We start from the raw sequence: 25283 nt of genomic DNA on the forward strand, positions 1-25283 counted from the left end.
GTACTCCCAGTGACTCAGGACTGAGGCAGGAGGATGGCAAGTTTGAGGCTAGCCTCAGCAATTTAGCAATGCCCTGTCTCAAAATAAAAAATAAAAAGGATTAGGGATGTAGCTTAGTTGTAGAGCACCTCCAGGTTCAATTCTCAGTACCAAAAAGAAAGAAAGAAAATATATGACCTGTTCAGAGAAGAGGGTAGGCTAAATATTCTGAAGTACCTGAGAAGAATAAGAAGATAAGACTAAAAAACGGTTACTACATAACTCTGAAGAGAAAAAATTAAGGACTCTCCAGAAGAATCCATGGTTTAGAACATCAATACTGGTAGCTAAAATGGAAGGTGGATTGGAGACCATGGGGAGTCTACTACAGGAATCCTGCAAAAGGATACCAGAGTCCCAGCTAATGATAGTGGTCTCAAAGATGGCAAAGGTGAATCTGTTTGAAAAACATTTCTTAGACTTTCTAAAATGACAGGACCAAAATGTGGTTGAGCTGGGAAATTACAAAAAGAAAGGTGTATTTCTAGTTTTGGTTTTTCAGTTTTGACTGTTGAATAGCTAGCACTATTTTAAATTGATAGAGAACATGGACAGAGAAACATATATATTGGTGGGTAATGTGAGAAATAAAAAATATGCAATTCTTATGTGCATCCAAGTGCAGGTGTTCAGAGGATAGCTGGGAATATTCCTTTGAAATTTAGAAAGAAGAAGGGGCTAGAAATAAATTCCAAACCCTTATTACCTCCTTGGTAATTTAAAAGATAAGAACTGATAACATTTTTCATTGAGAAAGGTATATAAAAGAACAGAAAACTCTAGAGGAACTAAAACTCAAAGGGGAACACATATGAAATAATTGAGAAAGGAAATTCATTTTGGCAGTAGGATATCATTTGCAAATAAGTCTTAATTAGGTTTTGGTGAGAAAAAGCCAGATTGCAAGAACTGAGGAACTAAAAGAGACAGAAAATTCAGAATTATCTTTCAAGAAGTGTGGTGAAAAAGAAAACCAGAAACAAAAATGACAATAATTAAGGCTAGATTGAAAAAAAGAAGCAGCAGCAGCTTGGTGCTATATTTTATTTTTTTCTCTTGGTTAAGAGATGCTTAAGACATGCTTATAGCCAGAGAGGGAAGTTGCAGAGAAAGCTCCTGAAGATTGAAAGAATGGAGATGATTTTTGGTCCCACAAAAGTCAGGAATGTGTGGAATCTGGAGCACAGCCAGAGAGATTGGGCCAATAGAGAGTAGAGACTTGTCTTTCTCTGTGATAGTTTAGGAGAAAAGAGTAAAAAGAAACACATTGGAAATATGTATCATAGATTATAAATTGTGTATCTGCAGTGGACCTGGATAATAAGAGTTTTTCCATTAGTGTTCAGAACAAGAGAAAAGAAAACAGTATTTACTTGATTTAGGATTGAGTTTGTCTTAGTCATCTTTTGCATTTCCGTGACCAAAAAAACTGACAAAAACAGCAAAGAGGAGGAAAAGTTTATTTTGGCCATGATTTCAAAGGTCTCAGTCAGTAGATGGCTGAATCCATAGCTCTGGGCCTAAGATGAGGTAGCATGGTGGAAGAAAACAGCTGAGGACATGGCAACACAGAAGCAGAGACAACTTGGAAGCTCACCAGGGACAACAGAAATCCCAAAGGCATGCCAGTGATCTACCTCCTCCAGCCATATTCTACTTGCCTATGTTGCTGCCCAGTTAATCCATTGAAGTGCATTAATCCACTAATTAAGTCATAACTCTCATAATCTTTCACCTCTGAAGATATTTTCGTTGTCTCACACATGAACTTTTGGGTAACACCTTGTGCCTAAATCATAACAGCTTTATTAATGTGGATACCACATGCCAGGGAATGACAGATTGTAAAAATGCCAAGGTAACTGAAACTGAGATCAAAAGATGGTAATAAGGAAGTGCTTGGTAGGCAAAAAAGGATGCAGTGATGTAAAGGACTAGAGGAAAGATAAGCAGATTGATGACTTACAAGAAATAGAGTTGTTGGAAGTATAGGGGGTTATTATCAAAGATATAATTTAAAGTTTTAGAGTTGGTGCAGGTCTCAATGATAAAGCCAGTTTAATTTGTTCAACTGACTTAGAGATAGAAGTACAGTCAACCCTCCATCTCCATTGATTTTTTTTATCTACAAATTCAACCATCTATGATTAAAAGTTTCGAAAACAGAAAAACTGGATCTGTATTGATCATGTACAGAGATTCTGTATTGAACATGCACAAAGATTTTTCCTTAACACTTTTTCTAAAAGATAGAGTTTAACAACTATTTATATGTATATACATAATCTAGAGATGATTTAAAGTATATGGGAGGGTTATATGTATGTTGTATGTAAATACTGTGACATTTTATATTTGAGCATCCAAGAATTTTGGTATCTTTGTGAGTCTTGGAACAGTCCCCCATTGATACTGATGAGTGACCATATTGCATTTGGGGTCAAGGAACTGTAAGGAATATCAATAGGTGCCAGGATATCAAGTACTAGAGAATGGGAGAAAAAATAAACTGATCCAGGCACCAAGATTCTTAGTAAAGATGATAGGTTGATCTGAAAAGCACATTCTGAGCAGAGTTGTGATGTGAAAGTTGAGGTTATGAAGAAACATTCTTGAGAACTTACAACTCTGAGATACTGGGGAGATTGTGAGAAAAACGAATGATTTCCAATTAAAGGAATCACAGTCCCAGGGAAATTGGGTTTCATTTTCAATGAAGATATAGAAGTCATGTTTGTGGAAAGAAAGATTAGCTATAATGGACTTTCCGCATTGGCACAGCATTATACTGGTTGTCAGCATAAAAATAATGAGCCAAGGACTACTCTAGATGGTAGAGAGAAGTTGATCAGAAGGATTCTTTAGCTGGTGGTATTTCTTTAAAGAACGTGAGTTTTACTGATTTGTGGAAGTTCTCTGAGGTGGGTTACTTTGCTAATTATGCCAAGTTTCAGTTTTAATGGCGGGGAGAAAAAAAACTAAACTGTCTGCCATAAAAGTGCTAAAATATATTTATGGTTCATAAAGTAACATGCTTCTTGATTACCTTTTTTATTTTTTACTAACATTTTGAAACTATATATTAAGGTTTTAATATCTTTAAGATCCTGAATCCTGTACTAGTATCCTCAAAGTGGATAGGCAGGCTTAAACTTTTTGATCCCATATATAACCTGATGCTTCTTGCTTGGTGTATGCATGAATTAAAAACTGTATCTGACAAAGTAGATTTGTTACATATTTCAGGAAGACCTTGGGAAAGTTGACCATTCATGCTGCAAACAAGCCTTCTGACCCAGTTAACTGAATTTCTTTATGGTGCATTGCAGAGATGGAATGTAATAAAATCTCAGCTTCTGATATGCAGATCTCAACAGACAATTCTGACCGGAGGCTGACTCCCATGACTGCTGTAACACTAGTTGAATAAGTTGTGATTTGACCTTTAGCAATTGTTCTGCCCATGAGTTACACAGAAAGTATACAGGACAAACCTTGCATTTTTTATTCTAGATGTATAATCCAGATTGATTTAAAGTATTTGAATCAGATAAACCACTTAACTGTGTGTGTGTGTGTGTGTGTGTTAATCTGATATACTTTGTGTGTGTGTGTGTGTGTGTGTACTTAAGCTTAAAAGCTAATGTGAAACTTGTTTTTATAACAAATCTAATTTAGGTAAGAATAACTTTAAAGAAAGATTTCAGCTTCTTATTCCCTTTTATAATCTCCTCCTTCACACAATATACACACACAAACTCACAATTATTCTAAAGATTAATAATAAAAAAGTCATTAGTGATGTCAGATACTAAGTCTTTGCTAAATTACATAGAAGAATAGTAACTTTTAGATAACATTTACCAAGTCATTGAGTTTAACTTTAAATATATTTTGGAAACATAGATTATGTATATTTTTTTCTCATTTCAAAACAGTGTAGGAAGCTAATCCTAGAAAACCTGTATAAAGGATCAAAACTCTCCTTGTGTCCGTTTTGAGGACTAGAGATCTTCAGTTAAATTTGTCATTTCACTGAGAGCCTGTCCTCTAAACGAACAGTAGAGACTGAGGAGGAAATATTGGCTCTTGACCAAGAATTGGATTTTTATGGTCTTATGGGTTAGAATGGACAAGAATTAGGAAAGCTCATTTGATTTAGCTTCTCTCGCAACATAAGGCATTTCTAGCACTGACATCAAAAATGTTGTGTTATTAATAGGGTTTACAAATCCTTGCATGTTAGGAATAGGAATAAGGTGAGCATTGGAATTCTGAACCCACTATTCAGTGGGGGAGAGGATTGATTTTTAGGTATCTGTTATTATATAGTGACCATTGTCTTAGTATGTTATATTTACTTAGAATTTACAGTAAGATAATTGAATTAGCTGACGCAAGCTTTTCTCTCCCCTTTCTGCTTATAAAAATACTGGGTACAAATATTAAAACTATATATTGCACTTATTTAAATGTTAAGTTATTTGTTTATGCATAGTTGCATCCCATGTATCAAGATAAAAGCTCTAGGGCTTAGAATTTTAGCAATAAAAACATGGCTTCATGGGAAAGTAGAAATTGAGTATCTTGCAAAAATCTGAATCTTTTTAAAGGTCTCCCTCAGTCCCTAAAATGAAGACTGAAAAAATGTCATTCAATATTTTTGGAAGAAAGTTTTACATGTGTCTGGTTAGATTGAAAGTAGTGGTGCAGAGAGAAACCTTCCATGAGAAATCAAACCAAAATATTCAAATTAGGAAAACAAGTATGTGAATTAAAGCACAAAGCTATGCCTTTGTGGTATAAAACCTCCAATTTGAGAAACTCACATAGGACCAGTTACATTCCTAGATGTAAATACAAAACTAAATGGGACACTTTTACAAAAGAGGGCGCATAAGACATCCACAGAAATGATTTCTATGGAAAGTGAGCTCATAGCCCCTGGTTATTATGAACATAAAAATTATTATGAACGTAATCCTCAATAAAAGGACTAAAGAAATACTTTTTTGATAAAGATTATTATTTATATTTGAAGGGGAAGGAGTGTCACTCAGTAAGCAGTGGTTAGGAAAGAAGTTGGTATGCTGATAAATTTAGATAAGTGATTATTTAAAAAGTAATAGATAAAGGTAAAAACATACTTATAAAAATAATGATTTTTACCAGGATAGAGATTGTGGACAAACGTTTCTAGGGGCCTTATACTGTTGAAAAGATAAACATTATTTCTAAATTTTAAATCACTTAAATTTACACCAAGAAATTAACGTTGATTTCTGGGTGCTTCTTGAGGAGATAAAAATCCACTTCCAATTTATGTCTGTGACTTATGTGACTGAACCCAAAGTACTGAGCAGTGAAGTTTCTCTGGTTCCTACTTGACTTGGCAAGATAAGGAAGAGGAGGCCCCATAATGGCTCTCTCCTTATTTTTACACTCGGCAGTACTAACTTCTCTGTAATCCTACTCATCTTCTACTTTCTCTGTTCTACCAGTACTGAGGTATAGATGTGGGAAAAAAGCAGGATGTGATTAAGGATTGCAGTAAATGAGGTAAGAATGTGCTAATCCTAGAGCCCATCCTCCCAGAGAACAAATGATAAAAATGGTTTTCTTAGATGAGCCTTGGGAAGCTCAAGGCTGCTCCCAATCTTTCATTGAAATATTAATCTAATGGGAGAGGAATCTCATGGCCTTATCTGCCCCTATTTTCCACTTCTGGGGTAGGAGTTAAAATTCTTCCTGTAGTGCTGCTGGAGCTAAAAGGATTCCAGCTGCCTGAGGTGAGAAAATGGTTCACTGGCATAAAAGCGTATTTTTTATTCCTGTCACTGAAAGGTTTACAGTGTCCACCTGCTACAGGACATGCTGGCATTGGCTCTTTGAAAAGCCTGACCTGGAGTTAGGGTGTGGTGATGTGGTACTTTGCAGAGATATTTCTACTGTGGCTCGTATCATGACACTGTGTACGTCTTGTATATGAATGGCTTAGAGGAATCATTATTTTAAAGTTTTCTCATTTGTTTATTTTTTAATTAAAATGGATTCTGTACTTTTTTACTTGTCGGGTCAAACATTCCCTTCCCCTTTCTCTACCTCACTCTTGGATGACTTCATTTTCCGATTCCACTTGCTCTGTGAGCACTCTGTTGGCCTATGCTCTCACCAATACTGAGATGACAGTCTTTCCTCCCTCCTCGTGACTATATTGCACATCCTATTTTCATGCCTCTTTTTCTATGATTGTTTCTTTTTCTTTCTCTCACGTCCCTTACCTCCACTTAAGTTCTTCGTTGTTTTCTTGGATAATATTTGGTACATAAAAGTGCACTCATTAGACAGATGATGTTTAGGCTTTACCCTTTCAGATAAAAACCAAATATGACAAATAAAAGTTCTTTTAACATTTTTAAATTCCAAATCATTAAAAAAATCTCATTTTGACTTTTGTATGTGAAACTTGGTATTTGATATTTCTTTAAATGTCAACTATGAAGTTCACATCCCTTTCTGACTTGGCTATAGAAAGGGAAGATTCATTTTAAACTCACTTGTTGCCACTTAATTTTTTGTGTTCTGTTTGCTTTATAATAAAACTCATGTCATTTGTTTTTTATCTTAACATATATATAGGCAGTTATTAGTTTGCAAACTAGGTTGATTGGTTTGAAAGATCTATTTTTTACTCCAGTACAAATATAGGAGACTTTGTATGCCTGTCATTTCCTAGAAAATAGATGAAAAGCTTTAGTAAGGAGAATAAAAATAGTGAATGCTACCTTTCACAGAAAAGAGAATAAATTGTCAAGGGATCTAATAACATCTAAAAATCACTTCCTTTGTTTACTAGTTATAATTCTATTCCTTACTTACTCTGTGACTTTGGGCAGATCATTTAATCTCAGAAAGAGAAAGGCTCAGAGGTTCTTATGAGACTTGGCCTTCCATTTCCAGAGGGCTGTGATCTAGTGACCACATGCAGCAAAAGGAGATATTCATAAAACTTCAGAAAGCAGAATGCTAGTGTTGGAAAAATAATTTAAAAAAAAATTAAAAGAAACTATATTGATGGCTTTTAGAGTTCCCTGTGGCATATGTGTGTGCATGTGTACATAAAGAAGGTTTATTTTCTGAGCTCTACAAAAATTGGGTATTTGTTGCTTTTTATCAAAAGAATCAAAATTTTGAGGAAGTTGAGTGGAAAATAGAAATTATAATTACTTTTAACATCTAATAATTTCATCACATTAGGTTCAAGACGTTGTTCCTATAACTAGTTATGACACTGCTGGGTCATTCCTCCTATTGGGATGTAACAATGGATCAATATATTATATAGGTAAGTATATAGACACTTAAAATGCTCCTATTTTAATTATTATTTAAGTGAAAACAGGAAAACATTACTTTTAAAATTTTAAATAGATATATTATTTATTGCTATTTAAAATTTTTATGTTTTAGATATGCAGAAGTTCCCTTTGCGAATGAAGGATAATGATCTTCTTGTAACTGAACTCTATCATGATCCTTCAAATGATGCTATTACTGCTCTGAGTGTTTACCTCACACCCAAAACAAGTTAGTACATGGCCATTTATTGTAAATTTATTGTAAATTTCTTTTGAGAATGTGTTTTTATTTATAGTTGACTATGCAGCTGGGTAAAACTAACTTGGTGCTTTCTTATTGTTCTTTTGCATTTATGTTGGTATTAAAATAACTGATTTTGCTTTGAAATTAGGAGCTTTAATTTATTAATAGTAGCAGCAGCAACACCAGTGAAGCAATCTTTGAAGAGTATGTGTTTGAATTGGAATTTTTTTTCTTTTAATTTTAACCCAGGGCATTATGCCTACTAAGTGAGCACTCTACCATTGAGTTACACACCCAACCCACCTTGGGAATTTTAAAATTTAAGTTATGGAAAAAGACATTTTATTTAGAAGTTAAATATGTATAACTTCGATTTCCTTTCAGAGGCCATTGTAATAAAATTAATAGACTGCTTCTGTAAATGTTAAGAATTTTTGAATTCATTAAAGGAATGACCTCTATTGTGAAAAAATTTTTCTAGTGTAACAGATGAATGGGATTGAAATTGTAGTAGGATTTAAACTATATTGCTCTTGAAGAAAGGTCAGCAAACTGTGGAATGCTGCCCCAGCCAGCTGTTTTTGTTAAAAGTTTTATGTGTTGTCTATGGTTGCTTTTCTGTCTCAATGAGAGTTGAGCGGTTGTAACAGAGTCAGTATGGCATGCAAAATTTAAAGTATTTTCTATTTGTCCTTTTATGGAAAGTTTTCCTGCCCCTGCTCTAGAAATAATAGAATGGGGTGTGGGTCCCCCCCAATCTAATTTATAAGTGGAGATAAAACTAGGAAAGTTTTATAAATCAAAGCACTTTTGTTTTAGGTCACTGAGCTCCATCTTGTCTTTAAATTCGTGCTGAACCTTACATCATTAGAAGAAGCCGTATAAGAAATATAATGAGTGTATTTATTCCATAGTCTAATGTTTTGAAACTGTTAAGTATTAAGTAGTATATTTAATACTTGATTATTCAAGAATGATTCAGTATTGTGACAAGTAAAAGGGATGTTCATTCTAGGTGAGAAGTTATATGGAATATTGTTTTAGTGGCAGTCTTGGCATTGCAGACTTACTAATTCTTTAAACATGTATTGAGTCCCTTCTGTGTTTCATTCACTCTTTAAGGTGACAAAACAATGATTATGATTCAGTCTCTTAACAATAAGGAATAGACTCAGGTATACATGAAAAAAAAGTGTGGGATTAGTGTGTTATTACCATGATAGAACCTAATGTATAGTACAAGGGAAGAGGTGAGCAATTTATCTTGGAGCAAGTGTTAGAAAAGATTTGTAAAGAAAATATTGATTTTAAGATGGCAGAGATGTCTTAAGATTTCTTTGAGTGGATTTTGCACATAAGCTCTGAATCCTATTCTGCATCTGATATCACAGGGAACTTCGCAAGGGTAACTTTCTTTTTATTTTTGCCTAATATACCACGTGTTGACTTTTGACTTTGTGTAGGTGTCAGTGGTAACTGGATTGAGATTGCCTATGGTACAAGTTCTGGAGCAGTACGAGTGATTGTACAGCACCCAGAGACAGTTGGGTCGGGTCCTCAGCTTTTTCAGACTTTCACAGTTCACCGAAGCCCTGTTACAAAAATCATGCTGTCAGAGAAGCATCTTGTATCTGGTAAAGTGATTCTGTTAGTACCAATAAGCAGTTCCCCCTTGTGAACTTTTGCCCTGTGCGTTATTTTCTATACTCTTACAAACTAAGACTATTAGCAGAGTTTTATGTGAGGAAAATATAGTAAAAGAAATGATAGAAAAGTTTAATAACTGAGAAATGTTATGACTGTTTTTAGATTTCTTTGACTTTGCCTGGTTGTAGGATATACAGATTTAGGAGCTATCTTATCTCTTATTTATTCTCTGTTCTAACATTTTGTTCTTATGGTATATTTTATTTGAAAATATTTATAACCCTGTTGAATTTTTTTACTTAGAAGCTTTATAAGTTTAATTTTTAATATAAATTTGGTTGATTATCTTATCAACCAGTTATAATGCTAAAGTAGATTTAGATGTCTATTTTACTGTTTGATCATCATAAAAATATTGAGAATTAGTAGACTGTATAAAAAGATTATTTAAAAAATAATATTTTTTGTGGGTTTGTGGCTCCTTATAGCCATAAAAATTTTTAAATGATTTTATATAGTCACATATTTGGATCCTAGATATATGAAAATTGGATACTAATTTTGTTGTTTAACAAGTACTACTTTTTGATCACAAAGTAAAATTCCCTTGAGAAATTTGTTGTATACAAGATTTCTAAAAAAACTTCTTGAATAATGTGTTAGGTATATCAGTCGAGTTTGCTTTTTAGAGGAGTCTAACATTTACCTCTTTTGTACAGCAATTCCTGTCCAACTTAAAATTTTTATGAGCATTTTCCCACAATGTGTTTGTTTATTTAAGAATGTCTAAAAGGTGATACGTTTTTCTCTGTATGATCAAACACCAAGTGGAGCCAAAATCTTGTCCATGGATGAATAAATGAACTCACGTGTCTGATTGCTTGGGGTGTAAGTAGGCCTTCCTAAAACAGTCTCTACTTCAGGCTTTCATAAAGCAATACTCATCTGACACTCACCTGCCCCACTGGGGAGCTGGTTTCTCTTTTGTCCAATTGCTAAATGTTGGATTTCCCTGGAGGATTTTTGTTTTACTTATCTTATCTGGTGATTTGAGTAGTAATTATTATCTATATTGACAGTTACCCCATACTTCTTTGACTTGTGGTCATCCAGGGAGTGGAAATTTGTGTACCTAGTGTCTGTATCACTGGATTACATTTAATAGGCAACTCAAATTGAAACTAGATAAAACAGAACATTTTAATGATTGATTAGCTGCTGATTCAAAAAACCATACAAGTATTAAAATATTATTATCTATTCATTTATTTAAAAAAGTATAGGAACTGCTCTTGATTTTTTCTTTCATGTTTTCCATCATGTACATGCAATCCAACAATAAATTATATTGGTTTTGCTGCATCCTGTGTCACAAATCTGATGGTTTTTTGTTGCTACCAGTCTAGTGATTCACATTGTTATCATTTTTCCTTAGGTTATTGTAGCAGCTTGTCAACTCTTACATGTTTTTATCTTGCCTCTCTGTGGTACATATTCCACACAGTAGGCAGAAATATCTCTTAGAAATATAATCCAGACCTGATATCCAATGGCTTCCTATTGTATTTAAAAATAAATTTAAATTTCTACCATTGCCTGTGTGGCTTTTCCTATTCTAGATCCTATTTACCTTTCAGGTTGCTTCCTAATTCCCCACCTATGTTTCTCTTGCTCAAGACCTTTCTGTTTCCTAAAGATGTTTTAGAATTTTTGTTCTTTATTCATTTTATTTGAAATATTTTGCTTCTGGATATGTTTTGGCTGCTTTCTTGTTACTCAGGTCTCATTTCAAATACCTCCTCAGTGAGGGTTCATTGGCCACCAGTACAAATCAGCTAAACCTCTATCAACAGTAACTTTCTCTAATAGTTTGTTTTCTTTGAAGACTTATCATTTGATCATTTATGTGTTCATTTAACACCTATTTCCCTCTTCAAGAAAGGAGGTTCTACCTGTAGGAACTTTTGTTCTCTCACCTTTTCTCAGCACAGTCCTTGGCACATGTGCATAAACAGATGCATAAAATAAGGCAATTTAATTCTGTGAGAATATAGACTATTTTGTCAGTAGTTGTGATATTTAAATGACAATGCTTAGAGATAGTAGCAGTTGCTGTTATTTTGGTGGTTGTAATGTTATTGTAGGATGTGATGCTAAAGAACTGCTTGTTATAATTTGTATTTTAACATGAAAATTTCATGTGGGTTTGAAATTTAAATAGGCTAATCAAGAAAATTATCTAGTTTACTCAAAAATCTTGAGTTCTTCATGTATTCATATTTATGTTTTTCTGCTACCTGATGGATATCAGTGTAAATGTAATCACTTTCTTTCTGAAATAAAAAATTTTACTTAATTAATATTAACAAAATTGTCCTTATGACTCAGTTGAGTCAGCCAAAGGTATTTATTTTTCTGAATCCCAGTAAACTTAATAGTGAAAATCAGGAATTTTTTCCCCATGTAACTGATTAAACAGTCTGAAACTAAATGTTTCTTTTTTTTTTTTTATCAGAAAAATTCTCTGAGAAATGAGAATTTTGTTGCATCAGAATAAAAAATAATCAGAAGTTACTTGTTGCTGTTTGCTAAAACTAGATCATTTTTCTAAAGTGTGGTTTAAAATACATAACTGATATTTCATAAGGAATGTCATTTTATAAGAAACCAGTAGGAAATGGTATGTGTATATGGAAGAAGTTTGGGATATTTTATAAGTGTTTACTGATGAGTTTGTAGCTCATTGTAACATTAACAAATTTTCAAAAATCATTATAAATGAAAAATTAGTATTTTTTTTACAAAGGCATACCAAAAATGTAAGCAATAGTGATATTATTTTTTGATGTAAAATTTTTAATAGAGTACCTATTCAGACAAAAAAAATGGAGATAGACTAGGAAATATCTCATTACATATCCATTGAATAGTATTTAAATTCAAAAAACAGACTAATTGGAACAAGTTTCTTAAAGCACACTCTCAAAAATAATGCTGAGCTCTAATATAGAATTTTGATGTTCCTTTATATAACTATGAGTAGGCAATAAATAGCTCCTGTTCCTATATTTGACAAATATCATTTTTAATAATAATTTTTATATAACTCTTTATCTAGACTATTTAACATTTGAGTAATATTAGCAGAAACAGTTTCTAAGTTTTAAAAAATAAGCTAAGCAACTGTTAACTCTGTAGTTTGACCAAAGAATAGGCTAATCAGTATTTTCTTGGATAATCAGTATTTTTTCTCGTATGTATACATTTCTTTAACCTTTCCTATATTTAAACCTTACAGTCTATTTTTATAAGAAACCATATATTTAGTGATCTACCTTATATTTGTACCTTTTTCAGCTAGGTACAATTTGAGTATAATTCTATGATAAATATGTCATTTGCTACTTAAAATGTACTAAGATCTATTTAATGTATATCATAGTGAAAAGCTTAAATGTGTTTAAAAAAGTGATTTTGGTACTGCCCTTATAATCTGTACTTTGTAACCTTTTTGTGTTCTTTTTCTCTTCTAGTCTGTGCAGATAATAATCATGTCCGCACATGGACAGTAACACGATTCAGAGGAATGATCTCTACTCAGCCAGGTTCCACTCCTTTAGCATCATTCAAGATATTGTCTCTGGAGGAGACAGAAAGTCATGGTAGCTATTCCTCTGGAAATGACATAGGTAAGTTAGGTTATTTGGGGGAATTTTCAAATATTATGTGGATAGTTCAGAAGAAATATATCAACTATAGTAAATCTAAAAATAAATTTTAAATATGAATTTTTTATTTCAATTTTGAAACTCAAAACAGTTTTAGTACATTTTTCTCATTAGATTCTGTGAATTCATTTATAATATTGAAGTATTTTTTCATTGTTTAAAAAGTTATATAAGATGGGCTGGGGCTGGGGCTCAGTAGTGGAGTGCTTGCCTGGCACGTGTGAGGCACTGAGTTTGATCCTCAGCCCACGTAAAAAAAATTAATAAAGTTATTATGTCCATCTAAAACTAAAATTTAAAAAAAAAGTTAAGAGCAAATTTTTTATCTTATTAGTGTTTCCTCACTTTATGTCATCTTCAAATGCTAGCAACTTTTGTTTATAACTAAAACTATAATATCTGTGTACATTTCAAACTTAATATTTTTATTTTAGCTTCCATTCTTGATATTAAAACTTTTTTATTTTTTATTTTTAAAATTTATTTCGTACATACATGAAACTTTTTATTTTTTTTAAATTTATTTCTTACATACATGACAATATTGGAATGCATTATATCCATTATTATCCATTTCCAGCGCAATTTTTCATAACTCTGTATATAACGTATGTTCATGCCAAATTTTGCCATCATACTCTTTTTTTTTTTTTGCATTACAATTCTTAATACACATTATACCACAATTTATCATATCTCTGTTTGTATATAAGGTATGTTGACACCAAATTCACATCTTCCTACATGTATTTTGTACAATGATGACCATCAAAAACTTTTAATATTTTTATTTGATCTGAAAATAAAATTTGCAGCTAGAAAAAGGCTGATACTTTAAAATAATCAGTTATTTTGATGGCATTATAATATTCATTAGGAAACAATGTATTATGTCTTCATTGATGCTCTGATTTCAGTAAAAGGCATGCAAAGTTAATCGTATTTGTCTCTATACTATACATACTATGAATGAGAACTCACATACACACAAATACATATACAGAGTCATCATGGAGACAGATTATTTCCCACAAGGGCTCATTTGAAAGAATCTCCTGTATGTGTAATTGTATCTTACTATTCCTACAATAGTTCTCTAGAAGCTATTGGTTACCTAATATACCTTTCCAGTTATTTTATGTAAGTGAAAATTAACGATAAAAAGGAGTACATTAGAATTGATTTTCTATGAATTTTACATATACTGGAAATTTACGAATATGTTCCCATAGTAAAGATTTCAAAATGCTTTAAAACAATTGTACTACCTCACTCTTAGTATATTTAGTAAAAATAATGTTCATTGCCTCAGTTTTAGCAATTGCTGTGTGATCTTATTTCCCTACATGTTGCTGGGAACTGGAAGTTTGAATTTTTTTAATCCAACAAGTGATTATTTAGTAGTTTTTCTCCAGGCGTTAGGAATCTAAAAAAATACAGGACAGTGAAAATCAATTGATAGTACTTGCAGTGGGAATAAAAAGAAAACAATCGCATTTTGCGCAATTATGCTTAAGGGCAAGGAGCTAAAAGCACTCAGCAGAGATAGCAACAGTATATTTATAATCTTCTTGACGATAATATGAAGTAGATATTATCCCTACTTAGCATTGATGAAAACTAACATTCATAAAGAACACTTTAGCAAGGTCTTAGTGCTTGAACTGACACATGCAGCATGAGTAGGTTTTTGTTGGATTTTGGAGATTCTAGAGTTGGAACATTTATGCTAGAACAAAAAGAACATGTTAAAAGAACACAGGCCCAGAGAACCTGGAAAGTTTGGAAAATGTCAAAAAGGTCATTAAGTGCTGGACTATAGAATATAGGGATAAGACTGGGTTGATAGGCAAAGGCCACATAATGGAAGGCCTTTCTGTACAATAAACTTAGGAATTTAGATTTTATCTTTATAAGTAATGGGGAGCTTATGAAGAATTTTGACAGTGATACCTAATTAGTGTTATAGTTCATTTTTCATGTGCATGTCCAAGAAGGCTTAGAGAACTGTGACGCAAGGCACCCATTATTAGTTATCAAAAAAAGAACTCATTCAGTAAGAACTGAAGGGCAGGCTGGGGTTATGGCTCAGTGGTAGAGCACTTGCCTAGCATGTATGAGGCACTAGGTTTGATTCTCAGCACAACATATAAATAAATAAAAGTTCATTGACAACTAAAATTATATTTAAAAAAAAAACTAACGGGCATGGTGGTGATTGATCATATGTGGTAAGTTCAAGAGAGGTTGGAGTCTAAGCTGACTCAGGGGTCTTACTTGGGAAATGAAGTAACTGAATTCTGTTAACTGAAATAAAGAAATATAGAAAGTGGGGCTTATTTTGAAAAGGAAGGTGAATTTAGATGATATATTTTGAGCAGTGGTGTCTGTGGATATTCCATGATATGAAGGGATGAGGGTACGAGACCTTACTGGAAATTATGTTTATGAGTCATCAGCATTTAAGAATTAGTGAAGCTGGAATTGGTGGTGTATGCTTGTAATCCCTGTGGCTTGGGAGGCTGAAGCAGGAGGATTGAGAGTTCAAAGTGAGCCTCAGCAACTTAGCAAGGCACTTAGCAACTCAGTGAGACCCTGTTTCTAAATAAAAAAAGAATGGCTGGGGTTAAGGCTCAATGGTTAAACACCCCTGGGTTCAATCCTCAGTACGAAATAATAATAAGCAGTGAAAGCTCTGGTAGGGATTGTTCAGGGAAAACAAGTGTAATGTGAATATAAAAATAACAAACAATTCTGTGAATTAACTTTAAAGCCCACTAAAATAAAGGGGGCAGAGAGAGTTTTATTTCCTCTTATACTTAAAATTAATAAATAAATAATGTAAGGGATGGACAAACAGAACAGTGGAACACAGTTGAGAATGCTGTGGGTGAAATCTAGATTGAAGTGTGTAGTGGATTAGTAGATATTGGAGTTGACCATGAAATTAAAAAGTTAAAAGGCAAGTAGGGAGTTCAGAGCTCAGTTTTGATTCCTCTTCCTGTCTCCCCACCAAAAATAGAAAAGATATGAGCTTATTTTGTGTTCCAAGGAAGGTGCCAATTTGGGAGAGTTTGGAGAATCTATATATTGGTTGAGGTCATCAGATGATTAAGGTATGAACAGTTAGGTTATGGGAGCATTTAATGTGAATATAAAGTTTAAGGGGAGTGAAGATACAGTTCCATAATCTTCTCAGTCCTACGTATTTTATTCATCATTACTATTTTACTATTTTGACTTTGTTAACAGTTATTGAATGAGGACTATCATTCCTAATAGACTTAGACATCAGAAGGTTCTCCAATAATTCAGCAACTGCATAGTTTAGTGAAGAGCCAGCAGCCTGGAACCATATAGCTTGGGCTCCTCGGAGTTCAAGCTGTGTTTTAGTGAGCTTTTTTGATTTTGTGACTAAAAGGATCTGACCAGAACAACTGTAGAGGAGGAAAGGTTTACTTGAGGGCTCATGGTTTCAGAGGTCTTAGTCCAGAGAAGGCCAGCTCCATTCCTTGGGGCTTGTAGTGAGGCTAAACACCATGGCAGAAAGAGTGTGGCAGAGGGAAGCAGCTCACATCAGGGTGATCAGGAAGGGGAGAGAGAGACTTTACTTGCCAGATACAAATACATACTCAAAGCCATGCCCCAATTCCACCTCCTTCAGCCACACCCTACCACTTTAGTTACCACTCAATTAATCCCTATCAGAGGATTAAATCAAAGATTAAATCAAAGATTCTTAGAATCCAATCATTTTTTCCTCTGAACTGTTGTGCATTGTCTCACACGTGAGCTTTTGGGGGGACAACTCACATCCAAATCATAACACGCTCTATCCCAGAGGACCTATGAGACCTCTGGTGAGCTAGTCTCTTGGTGCTTTACTTTACTCATCTGTAAAATGGTGATAATAATATGACCTTCTTTACATGGTTATTATGATTATTAGGGTGAATTAGTACTTGATGAATAAAGCACTTACACTATGGCACATAGTAAGCAAAATAAAGTACTACTCATAAAGATATTTCATTTATTAAATAGGCATGATTCATATGAGATAATTTGGATTATTGTCTTTAAAATTTTTGTTGTTTATCTTATGCTTCATATGAAAATAAATTGGTACTTTAGCTAATGAGTATAATAGGAAGACATTTATTAAAATTGTGTCTTTAAGTTTTGCATATTAACAGTTTTTCTTATGTTGTTGTTCAGAATTTTTCTAAAATATAATAGGTATGTACCTGCCTTGCTCAGTACAATAAAGTGAAAATAATTGAATCTGTCTTTGTTAGATTGTGTGTACCTATTCCAAAAATCTAAATCCCAAATGCTTCAGTATCCAAAACTTTTTGAGCCCCAACATGAAAAGTAGAAAATCCTATACCATGAAACTTTATTTCATGTACAGAATTATTAGAAATATTATATAGTATTTCCTTTAGTCAATGTATAAGGTGTATGTGGAACACAAATTTCATATTTAGACTTGGGTTCCATCCCCAAAATAGCTCATTGTTGTGTATATGCAAATTTCCAAAATCTGAAAAAATCCAAAATTTGAAACACTTCTAGTTCCAAGCATTTTGTATATGGGATACTCAACCTGAAGTAGATTTCATATTACACTTTGCTGCTGATGTCTGTTTTAGTTTACCAATTACTCTGTGAAGTTGTTTCTGTTTAGTGGCGTTAAACAGAATTATATTTTTGATTTTTGCATGTTGGCTTTTCAGAAAAGTAAAATGAATACATGAAGTGACTGACTTTGTACATTCTCTCCCCTTTTGGGGGGTAGAGTGGGGGCTGTTGTTGCTTTAGTGCTAGGGATCAAATCCAGGACCTTGTACATGCTGAGGGTGTATTCATTCTACCTCTGATCTATACCTCCATATCCCCTTTTTAAGTTAAAAGAATCTAAGTACATCCCCAAAGATAGTAAATATTTTAACAGCTCTCCTTCTAATGCTGTTTAATGTGGCTCTTTATTCAGACTATTGCCTTCAGCTTTTATAGTGTTAGTACATAAAATATAATTTTGAATTATTGTGTATTCTAAAAATGTTAATGCAAGTTGAATTGTTGAATTTTTGTGTCTGATTTTGACTTGAAACTCAATGCTAAACTAGTAATGTGAGAAATTCTTTTTGGTAGAGGGGTATTAATATTAATGTTCCTATTGTAAAATTAAATTACATTCTAATTAACTTCTTTTGACATTTTCTGTTGTATGACCAAGGGCCTTTTGGAGAACGAGATGATCAACAGGTGTTTATCCAGAAAGTTGTTCCCATCACTAACAAACTATTTGTGAGACTTTCATCTACTGGGAAAAGGTAATACTTTACTCTAAAGATGAAGAAATGCTATCTTACAGAGTGCATGGCATAATATATATTGATGAAAGAGTGCAATAGAAAAATTGAGAGACATCTATTCATTATCTCATTATTATTATTATAAATTAACATTAAAACAATTTACTTAGCACTTACTCTCTAAGATTCATTAAGATTTTTACAGATGCTGTGGACAGGTAGGAAGAGCTAGTGATACAATAAAAAAAAGGGACATAGTAAACTTCTTTCATGTCCAAACATAACTATTTTTTCTTAAAAATATTCAATTTTTTCTTAAGAAAGCAAACACTCTAGAATGTAAATATTTCCCATCTCATCACAAATTGTATACATTATATCATAAAATATATTACAGGTTTTCTGATAGTGTTCCCTTGTAGAATAAAAATGATAAAGCAGTTAAACCTTGATCAATAATAATTATAATTTGCATAATCTTGGCACAGCTTACCATTTAGCACCCATTTCATTTCGTATTTTATAGCATTTACCGCCTTCTGTCTACGTGAATATAGAAAGAAATTGTCTCCATGAGAACAAGAATGCTGCCTTTATGTATTTACCTCCTGACTTGCACAATGAGAATGCTGCTGTTATCATTATATGATACTGGCAGTATTCTTCTGATTTCATCTTCAGAAATGATTTCTATTCAAACATTAAGTGAAGAACAGAGAATTTGATACAGACAGATGAATAAAATTCTAATTTTGGCACTCCTTTCATTGGCTATAAGCTTAAGTTACTTTGTTTTTCTTAGCCTTGGTTTCTTTACAAAATAAGGTTCAACTATTTTGATGGTGTAATGTGACAAGGTAAAATGAGTCAAAAAATGTGAAATATCTTGCATAATCCCTTACTATAATAGTTGTTCAATAGAAGTTTTTCTCTTCCTTTTGCATTGACTGAAATTTTATTTCCTTTAAAATATTATTTGTAACCTCAGATTGGCATTTCTTTAAAAACTATTTTTTGCATGTTAAACAAGTGAAGAAACTAAAATTCCTCTTCAAGAGTCATTAAGCACATTATTAGTTTTCTTTTTAATGTTACTTATGCTATTGATGTTTTTAAAATTTCTTGGTTGCCTTTTTTCAGCATGTTATAAATCATTGTGATTTAGTGTTCAGTGCATATTTATTGAAGAAGCTGCCAAATGTTTATTTAAACTATTATGCTCTGATAATGTAGTATATCTCTATATTAATTTTTCACATCACCCTCTCTGTTATTTCAGACATTATGTAATCAACTGCAATTTTTGCATGATAAAACAAATTTTATTTATTTTTAAGTGTATCATTCCAAAGGAAGTCCTATAGTTATTAAAATAACAAGCAGAAGTTATTTTGTAGAATCAAATAGAAGACCAGCCCTTTATGAAGCTTTTGTAAACCAAAGTGTGCTATTTAAAGAGAATTGGGATTATAAACAGGGAAAAGTAAAATGAAAGGAAATACTTGTAGAAAAATTTGAAGACATATCCTAAGGAGTCTATCCTATACAAAAAAAAGCAAAATCATTTGTATTTTCATGCATATATAAATGTTGATGTGTTTATTTTAAACATAAGACAAAAATCTAGCTTTAAGAAAAATCAATTTACAAATATTATTAAAAAATACATGTTATTCACCTTGTTAACAGTATTAAGAAAAGTTATCTTGATAAATAGAAAAAACATTTGACAATTACACACTCATTTATGATTTTTTTTAAAGAGAGAGAGAGAGAATTTTTTTTTAATATTTATTTTTTAGTTTTCAGTGGACAAAACATCTTTGTTTGTATGTGGTGCTGAGGATTGAACCCAGACCGCATGCATGCCAGGCGAGCGCGCTACCGCTTGAGCCACATCCCCAGCCCACATTTATGATTTTTAAAAATTCTACTGGGGTTGTAGCTCAGTGGTAGAGCACAAGACTTACGCGTGAAGCACTGGGTTCGATCAGCACCACTTAAAAAAAAATAAATAAAGGTATTGTGTCCATCTAACAACTAAAAATAAATAAATAAAAACCATTCTGTTAATTAAACCAAAAGAGGGAAATTCCTTAATCTGCTAATGTCTAGGAAATAATTGTTTCAAACCTCAGACTCACTGGTGAAAAAAGCATTTTCCTTGAGATCAGGAGTGAGACTAGAATAGCCTGTTTCACCTTGTATATGGGCATGTAGGAATTTGCATCCCTCCCCACACCGCACCCCGCCCCCTTTTGCCTTGCCTACTAGGAAGTTGACCTAAGCTTCACGTTCTGTTCCTACTATGTTTCTCATATTTATTTGGATGGTATTTCCTCTTCCTCCTTAATTTTCACCTTACATTTGCTTGGTACTTATTGTTTCTTTCTTTCTTTTTTCTTTTTTTAAATAAGTGCCTCAAACACTGTTATGAAGTAAACTGAGATAAATAATTCACTGAATTACAATTCATCTAACCCTTATGGCTTTGGGAAAAATCCTTTGCTCACATTAGCCTTTGGTTTCCTCATTTGTCAGGGTGGATAATAATTGTTCCATTTCAGGCTCTTTTATCCTTTTTGAAAATCAATAAATGGCTATAAAACTGCTTTGATAAGGAGTGTCTTAATGGAGAATACAACATTGGCTATCTCTGTCTCTATAGAGAGGTGTAGTTTTCCTGGTTTCAGATTTTTAAAATTTGCATATAAATTTTAATGTCTTGAAAAAGATCTTTTCTATCATACTTTCTTTCTTTTTTCACAGCTTCTTTTTAAAGAATTGTTCATTCTCATCAAAGCTCTGTTTTTTTTAACCTAAGGTATTGCTTTTTTTCTGTTAGTTTATACATTGTTTTCTCTAGTGTCAAAGAAACAAAACTTGAATTTTCTTCATGTTGACTTTCTTTGACCTCTGTGTACTCAACTGTATCTTTGCAAATAAGAACAGAACATGTTAACTATTAAGATGCTATTTCTTCCCCCAGTTTTAACTGTACAATGTCTTTTGCAGAATATGTGAGATCCAAGCTGTTGACTGTACTACAATATCCTCATTTACAGTGAGAGAATGTGAGGGATCCAGTAGGATGGGCTCAAGGCCAAGGCGCTACTTGTTCACAGGCCATACAAATGGCAGCATTCAAATGTGGGATCTGACCACTGCTATGGATATGGTTAATAAAAGTGAAGATAAGGGTAGGTTCCCACATGGAAAGAAGTTTGTCACCGGGCAAGCTTTTAACATCAGAGATTATAATGATTGTTTGCTTTCCTAAGATGTAGGTGGTCCAACTGAAGAAGAACTACTCAAATTACTAGATCAATGTGATCTCAGCACATCTCGCTGTGCTACACCTAATATTAGTCCAGCAACTTCTGTGGTTCAGCATAGCCGCCTTCGAGAATCAAATTCTAGGTAAGTTGAAGAGCTGGGTATGATTGTTTGGGGGAAAATTAACTGACATAATCACATAGTTGTTCTAAAAGCCATATTTTTAAAGCAGTGCAGACTTTGTTAATATTCTTTTTTTCTATTTTAGCAAATTTCTTTATCTATATACATTGGGCATTGTCTGGTTCTTTTCATAGGAAACCAGTTTTTTCTTTCTTTTTCCTTTTGGTTTTGGGGGTTTTGTTTGTTTTATGGCTGAGGATTGAACCCAGGGCTTCATGCTTAGTACTAAGCATGCATTCTACCTCTGCATCCTAACCCCAGTCACCACTTTTTGCCTTTTAATTTACTTTGTGAATTGCTGCCAATTGGAATGCCCATTGTGTGATTAAGATTTCACTCAAAGAAAATAGGAAAATCCTATGTCACCTTGCTTAAATAAGTTTTTATTCTTGTTTCAGGACAATATTAATCAAAAGTGATTATATTACCTTGTATAATCTTATATTTTAGGCACTATGTATTTCAATACAGTGATATAGTATGCCCTGTTTTTTCTTCCCATATTAACAAAATGTTTTTAAATATGAAGAACTGAATTATATTGATTCCTTGGTGGTTTTGAAATTTTTATTTTTTTCTCCAGATATTTAAAAGTCTAGCTTAACTATATATCTATGGTATTATTTGTGCTGGTAATTTTACATTTATATATGACTGCTTAATAAAAAAAAATTTCAATCCTTGATACCAAGGATTGAACCCAGGGGCACTCTACCACTGGGCTACATCCCCAGCCCTTTTTTATTTTATTTTGAGATGGGATCTAAGTTGCCCAGGCTAGCCTTGAACTTGTGATCCTCCTGCCTCAGCCTCTTCAGTTGCTGGGATTACAGGCATGACCCACCACACCCTTTTGATAAATACAGGTTTATAGGGAGAAATGTGGGTATAATATTACTATATATATGTTTTTACTGGTAGTTTAATTAATGAGATATGCTCCTGAGAAATTGCAGGTGAATGAAATCTGAACTATAATTTTTAAAACCTTTTTCAGCCTTCAGCTTCAGCACCATGAAACCATTCATGAAGCAGCTACTTATGGTTCCATGAGGCCTTACAGAGAAAGTCCTTTGTTAGCAAGGGCAAGAAGGACTGAGAGCTTTCATAGTTATAGAGACTTCCAGACTATTAATTTGAACAAAAATGTAGAAAGAGCTGTTCCTGAAAATGGTAATTTGGGTCCAATACAAGCTGAAGTGAAGGGGGCAACAGGGGAATGTAATATATCTGAGAGAAAGTCTCCTGGAGCAGAAATCAGAAGTTTGAAAGAATTGGATAGTGGATTAGAGGTACATAAAACAGCTGAAGTTTTTTCTGAATCCAAGAAGAGGTCATCAGAAGATGAAAATGAAAATAAAGTAGAGTTAAGGAAGAAAGGAGGATTTGAAGGGGGAGGATTCCTTGGAAGAAAGAAAGTTCCCTATCTGGCATCATCACCAAGTACTTCTGATGGAGGAACCGACTCGCCTGGTACTGCATCCCCGTCCCCTACAAAGACCACCCCGTCTCCGAGGCATAAAAAAAGTGATTCTTCAGGTCAAGAGTACAGTTTGTGAAAACTCACTAAAATGAATGGTAGTTTTGTTAAATTAAGATGAAAATTAAATTTTCCTGGATTTCAGTACATTAGTTTTTACAATGAGGCTTTATAAGATAAATTGGGTGTCATTTATTATCTTTTTAACAGAATTACCTGGAATAAGGAGATAAAATAATCATATCTCTTAATGTTTTGGAAGGTTTTTTAGTTTTACAAACACATTTAACAGATTATTTGCAAAGCAGTATCCATTTTAATGTTTAGCTACTCTTTGTTGGTTTTGTTATCATAGTACCACATCTTAATAGGATGGTGTCCATACAGAGGAGTATTCCCTGGAGCATGGGAACCAACAGACTGCATTCCTAATCTTTATTGTGCCTGAGACTTGTCTTGCAATGTTATCTTAAGTGAATAACAATTCTTTTTGAAAGTTGGTCTCCCAACCCTTATTGTGATTTCAGTGTGTTTACCAGATATTTGATGAGGTGCTACGTTTGTGAAAAAATATCATGTAATTAAAAAACACTATTATTTTGAATACCAGATTCCACTGTGTAGTAAGACTTTTAGGATTTTTTTTTTTTTTAATCGTGGGTCACTTTCTGATTCTCATTGTTGGAAGTTCTTAGCATGCATCACCACGTAGAAAGAGCTGTTCCTGAAAATGGTGCAAAAAGTCCATGTGAACTTTCTTTCAAGTTGGAGCAATTGTCTATTTCAGAAAAGATGAAATAAAAATAATAATCAAAGGCAAAGCTTTGAGGGCCCAGAAGGGAAAACTCAGTTGCTAATCTGCCTTGTTTTAAGAGCCACCTTTCCTTTTATTTTTTTTAAAGTATTAATAATCAAAATAACTTAAATGTAGGCCATTTTGTTAAATGAGATTGTAGATTTGGGTTTTTGGCTGAAAGTTTTGGCTATTGTAAATGTGTTATTTTGGATATAATTTCAATTGTTAGAGAAAAAAATTTTGTTTTTTCATTTAATTGGAATGATTTTCAAGTTTCTGCAAATGGGATAAGTGCAAATTTAAACCATTAAGCATTTATTGCTGAAGAATGTATATATTCCCATTCCAAGAAATATAATGAGTAAAATTGAAATAAATTCTTTAAAGTTTACTATATTACCAGTGGTTTCACAAAAATTCTCTTGTATTTATTTATCAATTGAATCAAATAAAAAAATTTAGACACAATGATTTTAGTTGTTATTCTGTTTGAAGTGAACCTACATCATTTTTCTTTTTTCTTTTTTTTTTTTTTTTTTTTTTTTTTGGCTTCTTCCTATAAAAAGAAACTGGAGAGGGAGAATATATAGAAAAACTAAGTTATATTACCAGTAAGGAAAAAGGTTAGGCAAAGCATAATTTCAAAGTCACTAAGGATTCATCTTATGCCATTTTCATTATAATCACATTTGTGTGGAAGCTGGATGGACAACTAAGGAAATTAAGGCGGAAAAATTGGAATATTTACCACTAAAAGAAAACTTTAAAAAGTAATGAGGGCTATTATATAGCAAAATATTATAAAAGTTAGCTGACTGTACCATGGGTTGCATTTTATTATAGGTCCATTTTATTTTTTCTCATATACTTACAGGAGACTGAACCTTAGATTGAACCTTAGCAGAGAATTGAGTCTACTCTGGCACCTTGTAACCTTAAGCAAAGTATTCCCACTTGCCTAAATTTTTCATTATACCAATATCATTAAGGTTGTTGTAAGTAGAATAAAAATTAAAATGCATCTGTACTTTGTATGATTGATGAATAGTGAGAACAGAATTAGAATTCTCATGATTAAAAGTTTTTCAATTAATTTTGTACTTATTTCCAAGTAGTGAATTATACCAGTTGATAAGTATTCTCATTTCACAGGTCACTGAGACTCACAAAAGATAAAATAACTCAGCTATTGAACCACCTTTGAATCCATA

At 32.9% G+C, this 25283-nt stretch overlaps 1 protein-coding gene across 4 annotated transcripts in view; it reads left to right on the forward strand.

The window, feature by feature from the left end:
- The window catches only part of Kctd3 (potassium channel tetramerization domain containing 3), a 51233-nt gene extending 26675 nt beyond the window's left edge, over positions 1 to 24558 (forward strand). For 2 of the 4 annotated variants that reach the window (XM_046438451.2, XM_058577044.1), the window contains 8 exons: positions 7297 to 7384; positions 7510 to 7626; positions 9105 to 9275; positions 12822 to 12977; positions 18259 to 18355; positions 21353 to 21537; positions 21625 to 21757; positions 22794 to 24558. In XM_046438451.2, coding sequence (XP_046294407.1) covers positions 7297 to 7384; positions 7510 to 7626; positions 9105 to 9275; positions 12822 to 12977; positions 18259 to 18355; positions 21353 to 21537; positions 21625 to 21757; positions 22794 to 23355 — 1509 coding nt within the window. In that variant the 3' untranslated portion in view covers positions 23356 to 24558. Of the gene's footprint in view, positions 1 to 7296; positions 7385 to 7509; positions 7627 to 9104; positions 9276 to 12821; positions 12978 to 18258; positions 18356 to 21352; positions 21538 to 21618; positions 21758 to 22793 lie in introns of all 4 variants that reach the window. The other 2 variants (XM_046438450.2, XM_058577043.1) reach the window with 1 other exon arrangement.
- Positions 24559 to 25283: the final 725 nt, after the last annotated feature.

Source organism: Marmota monax, unplaced genomic scaffold (assembly GCF_021218885.2).
Source record: "Marmota monax isolate L192 unplaced genomic scaffold, Marmota_monax_Labrador192_F-V1.1 WCK01_AAM20220418_F8-fsc00118, whole genome shotgun sequence".
Taxonomy (NCBI): Eukaryota; Metazoa; Chordata; class Mammalia; order Rodentia; family Sciuridae; genus Marmota; species Marmota monax.